At 42.1% G+C, this 18,388-nt stretch overlaps 1 protein-coding gene across 1 annotated transcript in view; it reads right to left on the bottom strand.

The window, feature by feature from the left end:
- The window catches only part of ZDHHC8 (zinc finger DHHC-type palmitoyltransferase 8), a 1,092,273-nt gene that overhangs the window by 88,044 nt on the left and 985,841 nt on the right, over positions 1-18,388 (bottom strand). The window contains exons 5-6 of the mRNA XM_044068712.1: positions 15,917-16,019; positions 1,003-1,094 (exon numbers count right to left, since the gene is read on the bottom strand). Of these exons, the coding sequence (XP_043924647.1) occupies positions 1,003-1,094; positions 15,917-16,019 (195 nt within the window). The remainder of the gene's footprint in view (positions 1-1,002; positions 1,095-15,916; positions 16,020-18,388) is intronic.

Raw genomic sequence — 18,388 nt, 5'->3', positions numbered from 1 at the left:
GTTAATACATCATCAGAGTGGCCCTCCAATGTACCAGTACTACACAAGGGCTAGCAATGATGGCAAAATACTACTAGAGTGACATTAGAGCCCACAACCAATACATAAATATGATATGAGGGGCACACATTATGCTCTGACCCAGCTGCTTCAGGAACAAGAAATCTTTGCTTGCATGGTCACAGAATCCCAAATGATCAGTCCCAACACACAAAGTTCTGCTTGTTATGTACTGCACACTCTGTTCATGCCCAGATCAGTATTGCTTCATCATTCACTTGCTGAACAGAAGGTTTTGTAGGCACACAAAGAGAAACAGTTCACACCATGTCTTCTTCCATTTGTGTTGGTACAATCTTTAAGTTAAACAAGTTGCAGAGTGTGTAAAAGGTGCAGCACTCTACAAAAAAAAAGGTGTATGGGGCTTACTTCCCTTAAAAAATGCTTAACTGGAGTATATTTTAGGTCATGTTTTGGGTGACCTTTGTAGTCCCTAGTCACTTGATATGGGGATATTTCTGTGTGTGTGTGTGTGTGTGTGTGTGTGTGTGTGTGTGTGTGTGTGGCTATTACTTGCTGATGCAGTCAGCAGGGTATTCAATGCACGTGGTCATTCAGTATTTCAGCTGTGATCTACACCCCTACTGGGTAGTTTGCCAATGAGGTGTCATGTAAACACAACTTACTACTGTACCTGTCTTACAAAACCAATAAATGGATTGAAAAAATAAAGACATGGGCAAAAAGACTGTTTTAGTGTCACACACAGACAAGGAATTAGAGAATGGATTATTAACCCAATGACTTACAAAACTTAGGAATAAAAAAGGTTAAGTTTCTCAATAATATTCAAAAACAACAATATAAAGTACACAGGTAACAGACAGCTTCCAACAAGGGACAAAAGCAATCAAGCTTCTCAAAAGAAGGTTGTAAGCCTGAAGTCTGAAAACTAATAATAAAAAAGCCTTGAAAAGAACTTTCTGCCTGGTACCGACTTACCTGGGCGCCAAAGGACTACATAGAACATATTCAATGTTTCCACAGCACCCCCTTGTAAATGGGTTCACCCCTCCTCGGAACTTGCCTGTTACCTGAAAAAAAAATGGAAATGTGAAACTGAAGGAAAGAGAAAATGCACGCCAACCCTGCAAAAGTAAGGATGCAGTACTGTGTTAGCATAGGAGAAAATTACTAACTTCACGGAAGATACACAAGTCAGCTGTACCAAGTTTGTCAACACACTGTTAAAAAGGCACATTTAGGAAAGAAAGTAAAGAGAACTTATGGGAACCATGCTACAGGAAGGAATGCAGAACAAAAACACATCAATGATACAATAATCCAATGCAGCAGTACAGAAAATAGCTTCTTAATAAATGTTATAACCTGCAGTGGTCCAAATAGCGGGGGGAACAAATTTAGCCACAGCAACCCTCATATACCCTGTTCACCTTGTAAGCCATCTAAGTTAATATACCTGTTGATGACACAGTGTACATCTAGTGTATGAATAGCAATGGTCACATAAGGCACAAATAATTAGTTATACTCAGAAACAAAGATGGTGCATGGTGTGCTAACAACCACTATCATATAAAACTCTAAAAAGCACAACAGCTCATTGCTTAAGCTTTTTTAACTGATCTTTTTCACACCATATGGTTATAGTTTTTATATATACATACTAGGCAGCTGCCCTTGTGAACAATTTTAAGCCTAGGGGTTTTCTCATCTGAAGGTGATAATCAAACTCTGAAATCTATGGGTCGGTGAGGTAAGCACCTTAACCAATATACAAACCCCCAACACCAGGAACAAAAAAGCAAACCAATTTCATTATAGCTTTCTCAGTGTTCAATAACAGACAGAAAATGTATTAACCTTAAATAAAGTATTCAGTCCATAAAAGCAAATACTAAAAATAATAATCCCTAAAGAGAAGTTGTGAATAATAATAAATAATTTAAGAATTTATCTGGGAGGGGAAGAGGGCAAGAGTTAAGTGAGATAAGCCGATTCTTTCAACAGAACATCTTGTTTAGGATTACCAGATTTGAAGGGATGTTTTAGAACTACACAATTAAGGCTCATGTACGTAAGCACAAGCAGTGGAAAGAAATGATGAACAAATAGGGAAATTAGAGAATAAGGAGAGAGTGGGATTTTGTATGCAGATCCTTAATGCGAATAATGGGTCTATATTATAACACTGAAGTTTTAAAACTTCGAATGCTATAATATCGAACCCTTTAGAGTGAAACCTGACAATAGCAAAGCCTCGGAACATTGAAATTTTATCTAGGGTAAGATTTCAGTGGTCCGTTCCGTGGCTTCGCTATTTACAGCACTGTGGTGTGATGGTTATGGACCGGGTTTAGGGAAGTGAGTGAACGGAGGATGTTCTTCGTGTTTCACTGCTGCAGTCATTACATTTGGGTAATCTGCTGGCAGGTTGCCCTCAGTCAGCCTGAATTCCAAAGTCTTGGGTCCTGCGTTGGTTGCGGTCTCCTCTTCCATGATGTCAGGTCGTCAGGGGTAAAAAAAGTACAGTTTTGTACCTACCATAAATGTAGATGTCCGATAGGTATGCATCTGCAGTCCTTACATATGGGTTGTCCTGCCTCAGGCAGCCCTTCGGTCGGCCAGATTCCAAAGTCTGGGTCCGGCGTCAGCTGATGTCGCCCCTTCCCCGACGTCACAGCGCCTGGGGTATAAAAGTGTCAGCCGACGCCATCTTCCTCAGTTTTTCTTGCCCCAGATACCAGGTGCCCTCTAAGGAAGGCTAAATTTGGTAGAAATACAAAATATTGCAAACATGCACAGTAATATAAAACAAATACACCATAACAGATAACCCCAGCTAGCTATAAGAGGGATAAGTACCCAAGAAGTACCACAGAGGGGAAGGAGGGAGGGTAAACCTGACTGCAGATGCATACCTATCAGACATCTACATTTATGGTAGGTACAAAACTGTACTATGTCCTTCAAGGATGCATCTGCAGTCCTTACATATGGGTAGAATACCATAGCCAAGCTGGGGGGTGGTAGGCTCTAAGAAAATGATGGTGTAGCTAAAATGCCCTGCAGGACTGCCGTAGCAAAGCCTGCTCTGGATCTGGAATATAAGGGTAAATTGTAATGCTTGGAAAATGTATGCACGGAGCTCCATGTAGCAGCTTCTAAAATGTCCTTGGTAGCCACCCCTCTTAAGAAGGCTGTGGAGGTGGCTGTAGCTCTGGTTGAATGAGGTCTGATGTTAGCTGGCACAGCTTTTCCATGATAAGAATAGCAGAATCGAATGCAATTTCCTATCCATTTTGAAATTGTCTGTTTGGAAATTGCTTTTCCTTGAATGCCTGCAGCATATGCTACCAACAGCTGGTCAGTTTTTCTGAAAGCCTTAGTTCTGTCCAAGTAGTAGCGTAACTTTCTGTGAATGTCCAGGGTATGCAGAAGTTTCTCTCCCTTGTTTTGTGGGTTTGGAAAGAAGGTAGGCAGGTGAATAGCTTGGTTCAATGAGACCCTGGATACCACCTTTGGCATGAATGAAGGATTGGTTCTCAAGGAGACTCTGTCCTGATGAAAAACAAGAAATGGTTGTACTACCATGAGTGCCTGCAATTCAGATACTCTTCTTGCTGAGGTTATGGCCAGAAGGAAGGCAGTCTTCCAAGACAGGAACTGCAACTCTGAAGATGCTGCTGGTTCAAAGGGAGGTAAAGTCAACTTTTCCAACATGAAGTTAAGGTCTCATGTAGGCACTGGTGGTTTTTTTGGAGGATTGATGTTTTTAATTCCTCTTAGAAACTGCCTTAGGAGAGGATGAGAGAAGACAGGTGGATCAGTATTGTATTCTGCTGAAATTGCTGAAGCATGAATTTTTATGGAAGAGTAAGAAAGGCCATTATGGAGCATGTCTGCCAAGTATTCCAGGATATGTGCCATGCTCATCACTGTGGCATCTAGGCCCTTTGCGGTGCTCCAAGTGTGGAATCTTTTCCATTTTGCGGAATATGTCTTTCTCGTGGAAGGTCTGCGAGCTTCCATGATGATATCCTTCACTCTCTTGGATAGCTTTTCCTGGTGAGGAGTCAAGGTATTCTCCAGGCTGTCAGCTGCAGGGTTTTCTGGCTGGAGTGCAGAGTTTTGTAATTGTGCTGTGTCAAAAGGAGTGTCCATAGTGGTAGAGGCCACGGTTTCATGTGTGACAGGCTCCGTAACAGTGGGTACCAGTGCTGCCTTGGCCAGTCCGGGGCTATTAGAATCACTTTTGGCTGCTCTGTCTTGATTTTCAGTAAGACCTTGGTCATTATTGGGAGTGGTGGAAATGCATACACTGTTAGAGTATTCCAACTGAAAGAGAGGGCGTCCACTTTCCATGCTTGTGGGTGGTATGTCCTTGTGCAGAATTTCTTCAGCTGATGATTGTGGTGGGAGGCAAAAAGATCTATGTCCGGCCTCCCCCATGATTGTGTTATCTGAAGGAAGATGTCTGGGTGCAGCATCCATTCGTGAGGGTCCATGGTATTTCTGCTTAGGCTGTCCGCCAGTATATTGTCTTCCTGGCACAAACTGGGATTGCAGCTCTATATTGAGTTTTAGGGAAAGTTCCCAAAGATTCATTGCTAGTCTGCAAAGAGGGTAGGAATGGGTACCTCCTTGCTTGTTTATGTACCACATAACTGTGGTATTGTCTGTCCTTATTAGCAGGTGGCCTTGATGTAGAAAGAGCTTGAAGGCCTCGATTGCATGAATCACTGCCAGCATTTCCTTTTGGTTTATGTGCATGCGCAATTCTTTCTGAGACCATAGACCTTGGATGCATCTGTCCTCCATATGTGCTCCCCATCCATGGTCTGAAGCGTCCGAGGTAATGGTTTGGCTGGTTACTGGTTTGCTGAAAGGCAGGTCCCTGTTTGACTGGCTTGTTTGGGCCCACCACAGGAATTCCTTTTGAAGGCATGGAATGAGTGGTATCAAAGCTTCTAGGCTGTGATTGTGCTGAGACCATAAACTCCTTAGGTACCATTGTAGTTTTCTCATATGCAGCCTTGCTTGTGGAATCAGAAGGATGCACGATGCCATGTAACCCAGGGCCTGCAGGATTTTCCTTGCAGTCATCTGAGTTTGTTTTGTTAGATTTTTGAAGTAATCCGGTAGTTGTCTTTGTTTTTCTTCTGTGAGAAAAGCCATTTGGGTGGTTGTATCTAGTTCAGCACCCAGAAAAGTTATTCTTTGGGATGGCACAAGTCTTGACTTGTGAATGTTGACTGTGTATCCCAAGGCCTGTAGTAGGCGGATGGCATAATTCAAATGTTTTTCCAAGGTTTGTTGGCTGTCTGCTTGTATAAGGCAGTCATCCAGATACGGGTATATTTGAATCCCCTGAAGTCTGCAGTGTGCAATTACTGATGCCAGGCATTTCGTGAATACTCTGGGTGCAGTAGATAAGCCGAAGGGCAATGCTGAGAATTGATAATGCTCTGAACCTGCAAGAAATCTGAGGTGTCTTCTGCAACTTTGTCTGATAGGGACATGCAGGTATGCCTCCTTGAGGTCTAGAGTTACCAGCCAAGACCCCTTGCCCAGCATGGGAAGGAGTTGCTGTAGGGTCAGCATTTTGAATTTTGGCACAATGAGATAAGTATTCAGTGCGGACAAATCGAGAATAGGCCTCCATTGTTTTTCTTTTCTTGGGACAAGGAATAGTCTGGAATAAAACCTTGGCCTTGTTCTGCGAGAGGAACCTTTTCTATAGCTTTCATTTGCAATAGGATGGCAATTTGTTTCAAAGCCTCTGCCCTCTGATTTGGTGGCAGGTTTGGCATTCCCTTTCTTTCTGGTAATGTATGGAAATGGAACCTGTATCCTTTGTCTATTATTTGCAGTGTCCATTTGTCCCTTGTAATACTGTGCCAATTTCTTGAGAATAAAGACAGCTTTCCGCCCAAAGGTGCTTCTAACTGAGCCCTGGTCGGCGGGGTCAAGGTGGAGTCATTGAGTCTGTCCTTGTGCAGCAGTTGTTGGACCTGCACTACCTCTCTGGTTAGGTGGCTGCCATTGACGTCCTCTGTAGGAGCCTCTAGCTTGCCCTCTACCTCTGGCACGCCTGTTCTTGCCTCTTTGAAATCTCTCTTCTGGAAAGGACCAATTCTTAGAAGGCCAATTTCTGCTGAATCTTGGTGGTTGTACCTGGAGGAAATCTTTGACTGTTTGTACAGATTTTGCCTTTTCCTCAAATTTCTTTAAGACCTCTTGAATAGTGGAGCCAAACAGCTTTTGCTTTTCCAGTGGAGCATCCAGAAGCTTAGCCTTAACATGATCTGGCAGAGGTTGTTCCTTCAGCCAGGCATGTCTACGTATGACTGCACCTGTCATTGCTGAACTACATGAAGCTTCCAATGCATCATAACCACACTGCAAGAAATGGTTGCTAACCTGTTGTGAATTATGTACAAGATCCTGAAGTGACTTACGATCTAGGGGTTCAGGCAAAGACAGTTTTTTCTGCAATTCATCTAACAAATACTCTTGGTACTGTATCATATGAAATTGACAATTTATAGCCCTCATAGACACAGTGAAAGAAGTGCACACTTTTTTACCCCATATCTCTAAAGCCCTGGACTCCCTTTCACAGGGGAGTGGATTTTTAGTAGTGGCAGCTGCAACCCCTTTAGGACCCTGGGAAATAGTTTCTGGGTCAGCAGAGTGGGCCTTGTAAAGGAAATGATGTGAGTCCGGGACCCTGCAGTACCTATCGGGTTTAACAGGAGCCGGAGGAAGGGTGTCAGGGGTAGTGCTAGACTCAGAATACACATCATCAATGACACTTAAAACAGGAGGAATAGCCAAAGGTCTATGCTGAGGTAAATGAAGAAAAGTCCTTAATCTCTTCCTGGAATCGGAGAATTCCTGGCCCTGCCATTGGAAATGCGCTCTCATGGAGTGAAGGGTCTCCCCAAAGGACAGCTCTTCAGGAGGGGAGGCAGAGGGAATAGATTCCTCTGCATCAGAATCCTCGTAGGCCGTGAAGGCCTCCTCCTGGTAGTCTGATAGAGCAGAGCCATCAGAGGCCTCATCAGAGGACTGAGGTTCAGCAGACTCAACCCTGGGCCTTTTGTCTAGTGGGGGTTGAGAGCCCCTGTCCAGATGAGGCTGAGAGCCCCTAATTAAGGAAATAAGGTCCTCAGCCAAACTTAGTATCTGAGAACCTGTAGTGGATCCCTGAGAAATAGACTTGGGAGGCAGAGTTTTTTGTTGCTTAGCAGCTTTAGCCCTAGTGAAAGCTTTTATGGACATGGATGTAGGGGGCCTGGCTGCCCCACGTGCTGGAGGAGTTTTGTCTAGGGGAATGGTGTTGGTAGGTTCCTGAACTCCGGTTTCCGAGGGTAATTCTATAACAGACTCAGAAAAGGCCTCCGGGACCGAGGCTGTCGGTTGAGCGGTTTCTACGGACGGAAGTACCAAGGACTCTGTTTCAGCCGAGACTGAGACACTCGCGGCAGGCCTAGGAGCGGTTTCAGCCGAAACCACGGTCCGCATGTGTCAGTCCTTGTCCTTCCGTTTCTTGGTTAAATGAGAAGTCGGAGTCTCCGATGGCATTTTATAAGAGAAACTAGCCCCAAAAAATTCCTCTGCAAACTCCGACTGACGCCTAAGAGTGCGTCGATTAAAGGAGGCACAGGCAGTACAGGCCGAGACGTCGTGGTCTGGGCCTAGGCAGGGGAGGCAGTAGGAATGGAAATCCTTATGAGGTATTTGTCTCCCACAAGTCAAGCAATTATTAACTTTAAACGTTTGATCTGACATCGGCTGAGGCAAGAAAAGAGTCCCCAATGGGGTACTTAGCTTTTTGAAGTCTTCGGTAGCTGAAGTTACAGGAGCTGGCCAACCGGCACTTGTGAACTGCTTCTGCTTCGGGCACCATGTGGCAAGAAAGACTGAGGAAGATGGCGTCGGCTGACACTTTTATACCCCAGGCGCTCTGACTTCGGGGAAGGGGCGACATCAGCCGACACCGGACCCAGACTTTGGAATCCGGCAGACCGAAGGGCTGCCTGAGGCAGGACAACCCATATGTAAGGACTGCAGATGCATCCTTGAAGGACATCAGGTAGCTGACGCCATTTTCTTTAGTCTTTCTTGCTGTGCGGTGCCCGAAGCAGCTCGCAAGTGCCGGTCGGCCAACTCCTGAAATTTTCGTATTCGAGTTTCAGAGCTGAAGTCTTCATTAAAGCTAAATACCCCATTGGGGAAACTTTTTCTTGCTCCATACTGATGTCAGTAAAAGTTAATAATTGCATTATTTGTGGGAAGCAAATACCTCATAAGGATTTCCATTTATACTGTATTCCTTGCCTAGGCCCTGATCATAACGTGCCTAGTTGTCGGTTTTGTGCTAGACTTAACCAACGCACTATTAAGCGTCGGTATATCTTTGCTTCAAAATATTTTGGAGACAGACCGTCAAGGTCCAAAACCGATGACGAAGCTTCTCCTAAGCCAGTCGCTGGTTCGCCGATACTCAGTGAGGTGCTTTTGCAGCCCCTGATACCTGCTACATTCGAGTCGCAGGCCTCTACAGAGATCCATGTGGAGTCCGGCACGCCACGAGATTCTCAAAGTATTGTACCCGCGGATGTCTCTTCCTCGGATGGGTCCGGAGGCGCTGAGCAGTCACCAGCTTCTGAGGGTGTCTTCAGGCCACAGCATTTCTATATAAAACCGACGCCAGCTTCAAAATCAAAGACAAAAGCAACTTCTAAAGCTAAAGAAACAACGCATGATCCATGTGTACAGGCCTCTATGCCCAAAAAGCAGATGATTAAAATGGCTGAAGACCTAATTACCTTGATTAGGGGTTCCCAACCCCCTACTTATAAGAGGTCTAGGCAAGACACTGATTATAAATCTTCAGATCAGGTTTCTATTTCTTCTGATTCCTCTTCTGATCAAGAATTTTCTATACCACCATATGAGGATTCTGATGCAGAGGAATCTATCCCATCTGCATCTCCTCCTGAAGATTATTCCTTTGGAGAAACCTTGCATACTTTGAGGGAGCATTTTCACTGGGAGAGTCAGGATTTCTCAGAATCAAAAAAGAGGCTTAGAGATTTCCTTTGTCTCCCTCAGCATAGGCCTTTAGCCATACCTCCTGTTTTAGACATTGTGGATGATGTGTTTTCGGAGTCATGCTTGACTCCAGACTCCTTACCTCCAGCTCCTAGCAAGCCAGACAAATATTACAGGGTTCCTGACTCTCACAAATTTTTATTTACAAACCCTGCTGCTGACCCTGAAACTATTTCACAGGGTCCAAAAGATGTTAAGGCCTCAACAGCAAAAAATCCTACCCCCTCTGACAGAGATTCCAGGGCACTGGATAGATGCGGAAAGAAGGTTTATACATCTGCAACCCTGGCAATTAGGGCCTTAAACTGCCAGTTTCATATGCGCAAGTATCAACAACATGTTATGGGATTACTGAAACAGAAAATGATGTTGATTTCTGAATGTGCAGAAAATAAAGAATTGCAGGAATTACTGCATACAACAGAACAAGTTGGTAAGTATACTTTGCAATGTGGTTTTGATTCCTTAGAGGCCTCCTGCAGGACCGCTACTGGATCTGTGATTAGGAGACAGGCCCGGCTAAAAGAGCAAAATTTGCCTGATCATGTTAAAGCTAAATTGCTGGATGCATCTTTACAGCATGATACTCTGTTTGGTATTAAGGCAGAAGAGGTTTTAAAGAAAATGGAAGACAAAACTAAGTCTATGCAAACTGTAAAAATACTTCTTACAAGTGCAGCCACCAAGATTCAGTAGACACTGGCCTAGAAAAAAATTGGTCCTTTCCTGCGTCCGACAGAGCTCCACAGGGCAAAACCAGGCACCCTAAAGGTTCCAGATACCAGTCACAGGATTCTTACAGGTCAAAGCAATGGGGTGCTTCTACCTCCAAATCTGGAGGAAATAAATTGCAACCATACAGTAAACAGTCTCAATGACTTCCCTCTGCCATCACCAAGCACTTATCTTTTGGCAGCACCCTTAGGAGGAAAATTAGCACTTTATGCTCAAAATTGGCAGTTAATAACCCAGGACAAGTGGGTGTTAAACATAGTATCTCAGGCATACAGATTCCACTTCCACACACTGCCAACTGCAAATGGTTGGCCAGATCTGCCAAAAAAATTCAATGGGCAGAGGCACAGAAACAAGTTACGTCCCTCAGGGATATGGGGGCCATTCAGCCAGTACCAGAACAGGAAAAAGGACAAGGGTTTTATTCAAGCCTGTTCATGGTACCCAGAAAAGACAAGGCCTGGCGCCCAATACTGGATTTATCAATTTTGAACACATTCCTGGACATTCCAAAATTCAAAATGCTAACTTTGCAACAGCTTCTGCCCATGCTGGGCAAGAATGCTTGGCTGGTGACATTAGACTTAACAGAGGCATACCTGCATGTCCCAATAAGGGAATCGTGCAGAAGATACCTCCATTTCAAGGCTGGCTTTATGCATTACCAATTCTCTGCACTGCCCTTTGGCTTATCTACTGCACCCAGGGTCTTTACAAAGTGCCTGGCACCAGTAATTGCATTTTGCAGACAAAGAAGTATACAAATCTATCCTTACTTGGAAGACTGTCTCATTCAAGCAGAGAACAAGGACATTCTTCTTCAGCATCTGGCATTTGTGAAAAGGCTTCTAACATGCCTAAGGTACACAATAAACGAAAATAAATCACAACTGGTACCCTCTCAAAAGATATTCCTGGGTGCAAGCTTGAATACAACTGCCCAGATGGCTTTCCTCACACCAGACAAACAAAGGCAACTGACTATTTACTTCAAACAGATGGCAACAAAAACCCAGTTATCTGCAAGACAAACTCTGCAAGCTTTGGGGTTCATGGCATCCTGTATTCTACTGATTCCATATGCAAGACTGCATATGAGGAAACTACAGCGGTACCTAAAAGTTTATGGAGTCAACATTGTCACAGTCTGGAAACAATGATTCCTCTCATTCCCTGCCTGCAACAGGAGTTTCTTTGGTAGGCAAAGGCATGTCACCAAAACATGGGACAGGCTTTCACTCTACCCCCTGCCAGCCAAACCTTAATTACAGATGCATCAGACTATGCATGGGGGGCCCACCTGGCGGGACAATGCATTCAGGGCATATGGACCCCAAAACAAATGCATCTGCATATCAACCAAAAAGAGATGTTAGCTGTTCAAAATGCCCTGACAGCCTTCAAGGACTTACTTCATCCAGGACAACTACTGATAAAGATGGACAACACCACGGTTATGTGGTACATAAACAAGCAAGGGGGCACACACTCTTACCCCCTTTGCAGACTAGCCATGGCACTGTGGGACACAGCCTTGACTTACCAAGTACATCTTCAAGCTCAATTCCTGCCAGGAAAGCAAAATACTCTGGCAGACAACTTAAGCAGAAACCTTATGGACCCTCACAAGTGGAAACTAGATCCACAAGTCTTCAGCATGATAACAAAGAAATGGGGGAGCCCGGACATAGACCTATTTGCCTCTCCTCAGAATTATCAACTGGACAAATTCTGCACAATGACTTATCACAGACAAGCATGGAAAGTGGATGCCCTATCCTTCAGTTGAAAAAAACCATCAGTTTACGCCTTTCCTCCTCTGCCTCTTCTTCCCAAGGTCCTACTAAAGATCAGACAAGAAAAAACAAAGATGATACTAGTTACCCCAGACTGGCCCCACCAACACTGGTATCCAATCATAAGGAATATGTCTAAATTCCCAGCTTGGTACTTGCCTCAAATACCTCACTTACTGTCTCAGCAAAACAATCAGATCCTGCACAATCAGCTCCGAACACTGAACCTGGCAGCATGGCTGATCATGTAGTTATTTAAACAACACCTCTCAGTAAATCTGTGATGGATGCCATTTTGGAAGCCAGAAGCCTAGTACTAGAAACTCTTATGCTGATAAATGGAAGAGATTCTGTGATTGAAACCAAGCACAAGGAACTGACACAGCAGAGCCAAATATTCCTCAGATTTTACAATACTTGACTGAGATGCTTGACAAAGGCCTAATCTTTTCCATCAATAAAAATCCATGTCTCTGCCATCTTGGCTCATTACAACACAGAGCCACCAATCTTTTCTCATCCTTTCCTAAAGCAGTATCTTAGAGGGGCCAGAAATTTAAGGCCTCCCAGAAGATCACCGATTCCTGCATGGGACCTCAATTTTGTGTTGGAAAAGCTCACTCTGCCTCCATTTGAACCAGCTGCTACTGCAGATCTAAAGTTCTTATCATGGAAAACAGCTTTGCTCCTGGCAATTACTTCAGCAAGAAGGGTTTCAGAGCTATAAGCCCTCATGGCTGTGGAGCCTTTTATCATATTTTACACGGACAGGGTGTCCCTCAGGACCAGTCCTTCCTTTATGCCCAAGGTGGTTTCCAGTGTGGCTCTTAAACTATTTATCTGCCAACGTTTTATTGAAATCCGCAGAACAAGGGGGAGCGGACTCTGCATTCCTTGGATGTACACAAACAACTAAGATTCTACTTGAGCAGGACTAAAGCTCTAAGAAAAACTGAGCAGCTGCTGGTGGCATTTGCTGCAGGATCAGAGGGAAAGGTTATTTCAAAGCAGGCTATTTCTAAGTGGATAAGCCACTGCATCCGTTTCTTCTACTTACATCATGGTAAACCGGTGCCCAAGGGCATTAGGTCTCATTCCACCAGGGCTGCAGCTACATCAGCAGCTTTTCTCAGAGGGGTACAAACCAAAGACATTCTAGAAGCTGCTACTTGGAGTTCTGTTCACACTTTTACAAAGCATCATCATTTGCCTCTCTTCTCCAAGTCCAGGGCAGGCTTTGCCACTGCAATTCTGCAGGGCCTTATAGCCACCCTTAATGCAGTTTAGCTCCAGCCTACCATACATAGCTTTGGGATTCTACCCAACTGTAATGACTGCAACAGTGAAACATGAAGAACATTGTACAGTTATGTACACTTACCATAAATTTAATGTTCGAGTGTATTCACTCTTGCAGTCCAGGTTACCCACCCGCCATCCCCCTTTTATTCTGGAGTTTTCTCTTTCCTTCACTATTTTCTACAGCCTTTGTGGTGTATTTGCTTGTAGATGAAGGTAAAGTTTATATTGTTGCATGTATATATAGTTTATATATAATTTTGCTACCCATTTGGGGGACACCTGACATCTGGGGCAAGAAAAACTAAAGAAAATGGCGTCAGCTGCCTGTTTTATACCCCTGACGACCTGACATCATGGAAGAGGAGACAGCAACCAACGCAGGATCCAAGACTTTGGAATTCAGGCCGACTGAGGGCAACCTGCCAGCAGATTACCCAAATGTAAGGACTGCAACAGTGAATACACTTGAACATCTACATTTATGGTAAGTGTACACAAATGTACTTTACGGATTGGGTTCAGGTAAGTGTGATCGATGGTTACGGACTGGGTTAAGGTAAGTGAGTGAATAGACTGGGGTAAGGTGAGTGTGCGGTAGTTAGGGACTTTAGGGTTAGGGCGCGGGTGAGGTGAGTGTACGGTAGTGACAGACTTTAGGGTTGGGGCGGGTTAAGTGAGTTAGGGTTAGGGCGGGGTGAGGTGAGTGTGCAATAGTGACAGACTGTAGGGTTAGGGGAGGGTAAAGTGAGTTAGGGAGCGGGTGAGTTGAGTGTGTGAGAGTTATGGACCTTAGCGTTAGGATTTGGGTTAAGGTAAGTGGACAGATAGTAGTGTATGTACAGTTTAGTGTAGGGTTAGATGTAGGATTTTAAGTGTATGTTTGTGGATTGAAGTTGTTTTTGTGTGCTTGTGTTGTGTGTGTGTGTGTGTGTGTGTGTGTGTGTGTGTGTGTGTGTGTGTGTGTTTCTTGGAACAGCAAATTTTTTTCCTGGGAAAAAACTCTCTGTTCTGAGTATTTGATGTTATGATTGTTCAACTAAAATGGGTCGATATTATAACATTCAAAATTCTGAGCGTTCGATGTTATAATATAGACCCAGAATAACAACCATACAGAAAATTATATTCATAAAACAGCAGAAAGTATTGTAAGAACAAAGCCAGCACAAGAGTGGAGAAAGGAGATTTTGCCGATAGGGATGACTGCAATTAGGAGTACAGAGTAGGCAAGAGGAGTCTGGAATTTGCTGGAGAAAACTGGCTTAGGAATCAAGGTATTGAGAGTAAAGAAGAAGAGATGGAAAGGTAACAGAATGGGATGAGGCCAAGAAGACATTTAGACTGCAGGCTAGAGATTGCCTTCCCTACCAGAGATTGATATCAGAGTACAGGCAGAGAGATAGGGGAATCCTAGGTGAAAGACCTGCTCTGATGGAGTTTTTAAATGAATCTATAACATAAGCTGCTGTTAGAAAAGGGATAATTAATAGGGCACATAATATATTGCAGGATAACTATAAGAATCAATCAGTTGAGGCTCAAAAAGATTGGGAAGAGAGACTGGATAAGCAATTTACAAGTGAACAGTGGCGGGGCATATGTATGGCTCTCAAGTATGCAAAAAAGTCTAGAAGGTTTAGGATTTTTGCTTGGAGGTGTTTGCATAAGTATTTTTATACCCCAAGCAGACTCCAAATAATTTTTCCACAGGTAGACAGAAAAGGTTGTATGTGTGACGAGAATTAAAGGTAAATGAGACTAGATGTTTTGGGAGGGTAATGAAATGACAGATTTAAAAATTCACTACAGAGTACTCTGTCATAAATATTGGGTGAGAAAATGGGTACAATTAAGAAGATGATTCTTTTGGGCTGGGACACAGGGTCTCCGGGTCTGAATTGCCTAGACATAGTAAGGCCTTACTGAGTTTACTTCTGGTAGCTGCCAAACAAAGGCAAATACTAGAAAATGGAAATCAACGTCCAAACCGACTGTATTTGAAGTAACGAATATTGTAACAGACACAAAAGAACTGGAAGTGGGATCTTTAGAAAAGGGAAGGAGCAAACTACATAGTAATAAATGGAAATGGGAACAACACATGCAGAATAATGTTCTAGAGGAGGAGTGAGGTTTAAGGCACAGCAGGAACTCAGCAATTTATGTAATGCTGGACTGAGGAGAGTTACTGAAAAGAACATATGTGATGTATAATGTATGTAACTGGAAATATGTTAATATGGTTTGTTTTATTTTATATTAATGTATGTTTGCCAATGTCTTTAGTGATAATTCACTAAAGTTATTAAAATAATCCCTACTCTATATTGCACTCAAAGAACATAACACTTGGAGAGAAAATAAAAGTAAAAATTAATTATGTAAAATGACAGTAACAGATACACAATGTCTCACCTGAGTAACTAAACTTTTGAAATAGCAAACCATTAAAATAAATGCAACAACCTATACATTTTTTACAACTGACAAAGTGCAACAATTCCTAAATGGAACAGTACTTATCTGAACATTTATTTTTCTTCTGTCAAGTGTTACAGCTTTTGGGTGCAACATGATGCAGAAATTATTGTTTTTAGTATTTGTTTGTCATGTGAATGGGGAGCATTTAAGACTACTTTTGCATCTGTTATTGAACACTGAGGAAGCAATGATGAAGCAGTTCTGCTGTTTTGTTCCCAATGTGATATAACAATAATGACTTCAGTAATGAACTGTTGTGAGTGCTGGAGCTTTTTGTAACAGTAAATATCTCATGACATATTCTGGAGTGGCTTACTGTGACTATACAATGAACTCATGTAATTTACACATAAACTGGTCCTAGAATGGATACACTGAGATTGTATTGAAATAATATTGCTAATTATGAGTAGGCAGCAGGCAAGTCTGAAGCCATAACCATAATTTAATTCTGTTACCTGTTCATTTGTTGTACGGCCTCTGGCCACCAAGACCATATGGAATCCTGTGAGACCAACGACTGGAATGAAAAACAAACCTGCCACGCACATAACCGTCAAGCTGATTGGTGAAGTTAAGGAGAAAAAGCAAAGCCACAAAACACATAAATGAACATCTTGAAATCTGTGAATATACAGGACCATATATAAGGCATAGTCAACAGCCAAGCCAGTCAGAACTTCAGACCGACTCCACAAATTCAAAAATGCCACAAACAAATTACTAAGTTACAGATTTATTTATTATTCTGTGTGTTCTGCTCCCTCCCACCATTTTCACTCCAGTGCAAGATATGATCTCACATTCGATTATACAAATAGTATTTGTCAAGCAGAGCTCCATGTTCTTTCTCTGCAAATAATTTTCCAATGAGGCATTTCTCTTAAGTAGTTTTTTTATTTCTTTTTCTTAATCAACAACTTTTTATTAATCATAGAAAACAATAACAAAACACAGAAGTTTTATAGTTTCAACATGGACATGCTACACTTAAAGAAATCCCCGTCCCTCAGAGCCACACGCTCCAGGGATCTAAACCTTGTCATCACAATAAACAAAACATGCTGGAGGGATAGGTTCCTGACCCAGAGACTCCCCAGACTCTGGAATGGATTGCCCATACATGTCAAGCAGAGTGCCTCGATGGCCCTGTTCAAAAGGAACCTTGATGATTGGATGGGAGAAAGGAAATTCACCCCGGGGATCACGTTAGATCCCCTGCTAGACAGGGGTCCAGGGAAGTAAAAAGTGTGGGAAGAAATAGCCAGGGAATTGATATGGCTAGGCTTGTATAGGCCCTAGGGCTGATAGCCTAGTACCAACCTATGAACCTATGAACAGTTCTTCGTTTGCTTGATTCAAAAACTTTTAACAGAGCTTCTATGTTTGGGGGGATTTAAATTATGTCATTTATAAAGGATTAATTAAGACCATAAATGTACAAAAATTAGTTTATTTCATCCAAGAAAAAAACATGCATTTTGTGTTCCTCTCCTAATCCTTTTAACAATTTCCCAAGGGAAACACACACACACACACACACACACACACACACACACACACACACACACACACACACACACACACACACACACACACACACACACACACACACTGTTGTAAATAAGCTGAACACTTTAGTCTTATTCATTTTTTAAACACATTTATTTAATTATCATTTATATTTATACTTGTATAAAAGTAATCAAACTGTATTAACAAGTCAAAATTAACAAACATTATGCTTCACATATCTTGCTATATATCATACAACCTAAGTGACATTACATAAATTATTCAATTCCTGCCCCCTTTTTTTAAACAAGAAACATCTAGGATTGATATCCTTGAGTCATCTTGCTGTTTTTGTCTTCTCTAGTGAGAATGCCCTCTTGCCAATATGTCTTCTCTGTGAAAAACTGAAAGGCTGCCAGCCCAGCTAGATAGAATTTTGTAGATAATTCTGTCATTGTAAATATTACTATACTCCAAAGGCTGTTTTACAAATGTAAGAAAACTCAATGTGAAAAAAAAAACGGTTTTATATGTTCTGGACTTCAAAAATGTAACTACAGTGCACCTCATAACTCATTACAAATATAGACCATAAATTTAAGTTTATGGCTATTGATCAAGTATCGCAGGACATTAGGGGTGGACCTACACCCCTACAACTTGAAGAGTTATAATTATCTTGGCAAATTAAGCTTAATGCTTATAATTTCCCAGGACTACACGAAACCTGTTCTATTAGCAGTATTCTAAAATTAAGAAGTTTGCAGAGATGACTGACAGGAAGTAGTTTGTGTATAAGGTTGATTGACATGTTTATTTATTATTTTTTTTACTAATATGTTTTTGTTACATAATACTTTACCGAATTGTCATTTATGCAAAAAGCGTTTTATTTGTTTCCATGTTTACAACGTCTGATTTTGTAATGTGTTATGAGTCTTACTTTGTATATGTAGCATTCAGCAGTTTGGTATGATTCCCTTGATGCATGCAAGATTTTCGTGTATACATTTTTGACACATGTATATACATTTTTTATATTCCATACTTTATATAACATAATATTTATATTTTGCATTTATATCGATGTTGCCACAGTATTTTTAGTTTAGTTTTATGATTTAGTGTAGGTTGGTCCGTTTAAAAGCAGCAATTTTTTATGAATCTGTATCACTTTAACAAGTTCAGTGAATGAGTTACATTGTAAATGATAGATCAGTTTGATCACCTGCTTGTTTAAAAGAGTTCTGAACTATTAAAATTAATTTCGGAGGAAGTTTGCTTGCTAGCAAATGAAAAATGCTTACAAGTTTTTACACAATAAATCTCCGGTGTTTTAGTACTTGGCAGCTGTCGTGGCAGAGTTTTTCTTTTTGCTTATAGTTTTGTGTGCCGTTTAGTTTTCGAGTTTGTCA

Source organism: Protopterus annectens, chromosome 4.part0, assembly GCF_019279795.1.
Source record: "Protopterus annectens isolate FY-2018-M chromosome 4.part0, PAN1.0, whole genome shotgun sequence".
NCBI classification, from domain to species: domain Eukaryota; kingdom Metazoa; phylum Chordata; order Ceratodontiformes; family Protopteridae; genus Protopterus; species Protopterus annectens.
The sequence above is the reverse complement of the archived record's forward strand: the minus strand, read 5'-3'. Positions and strand labels throughout refer to the sequence as shown.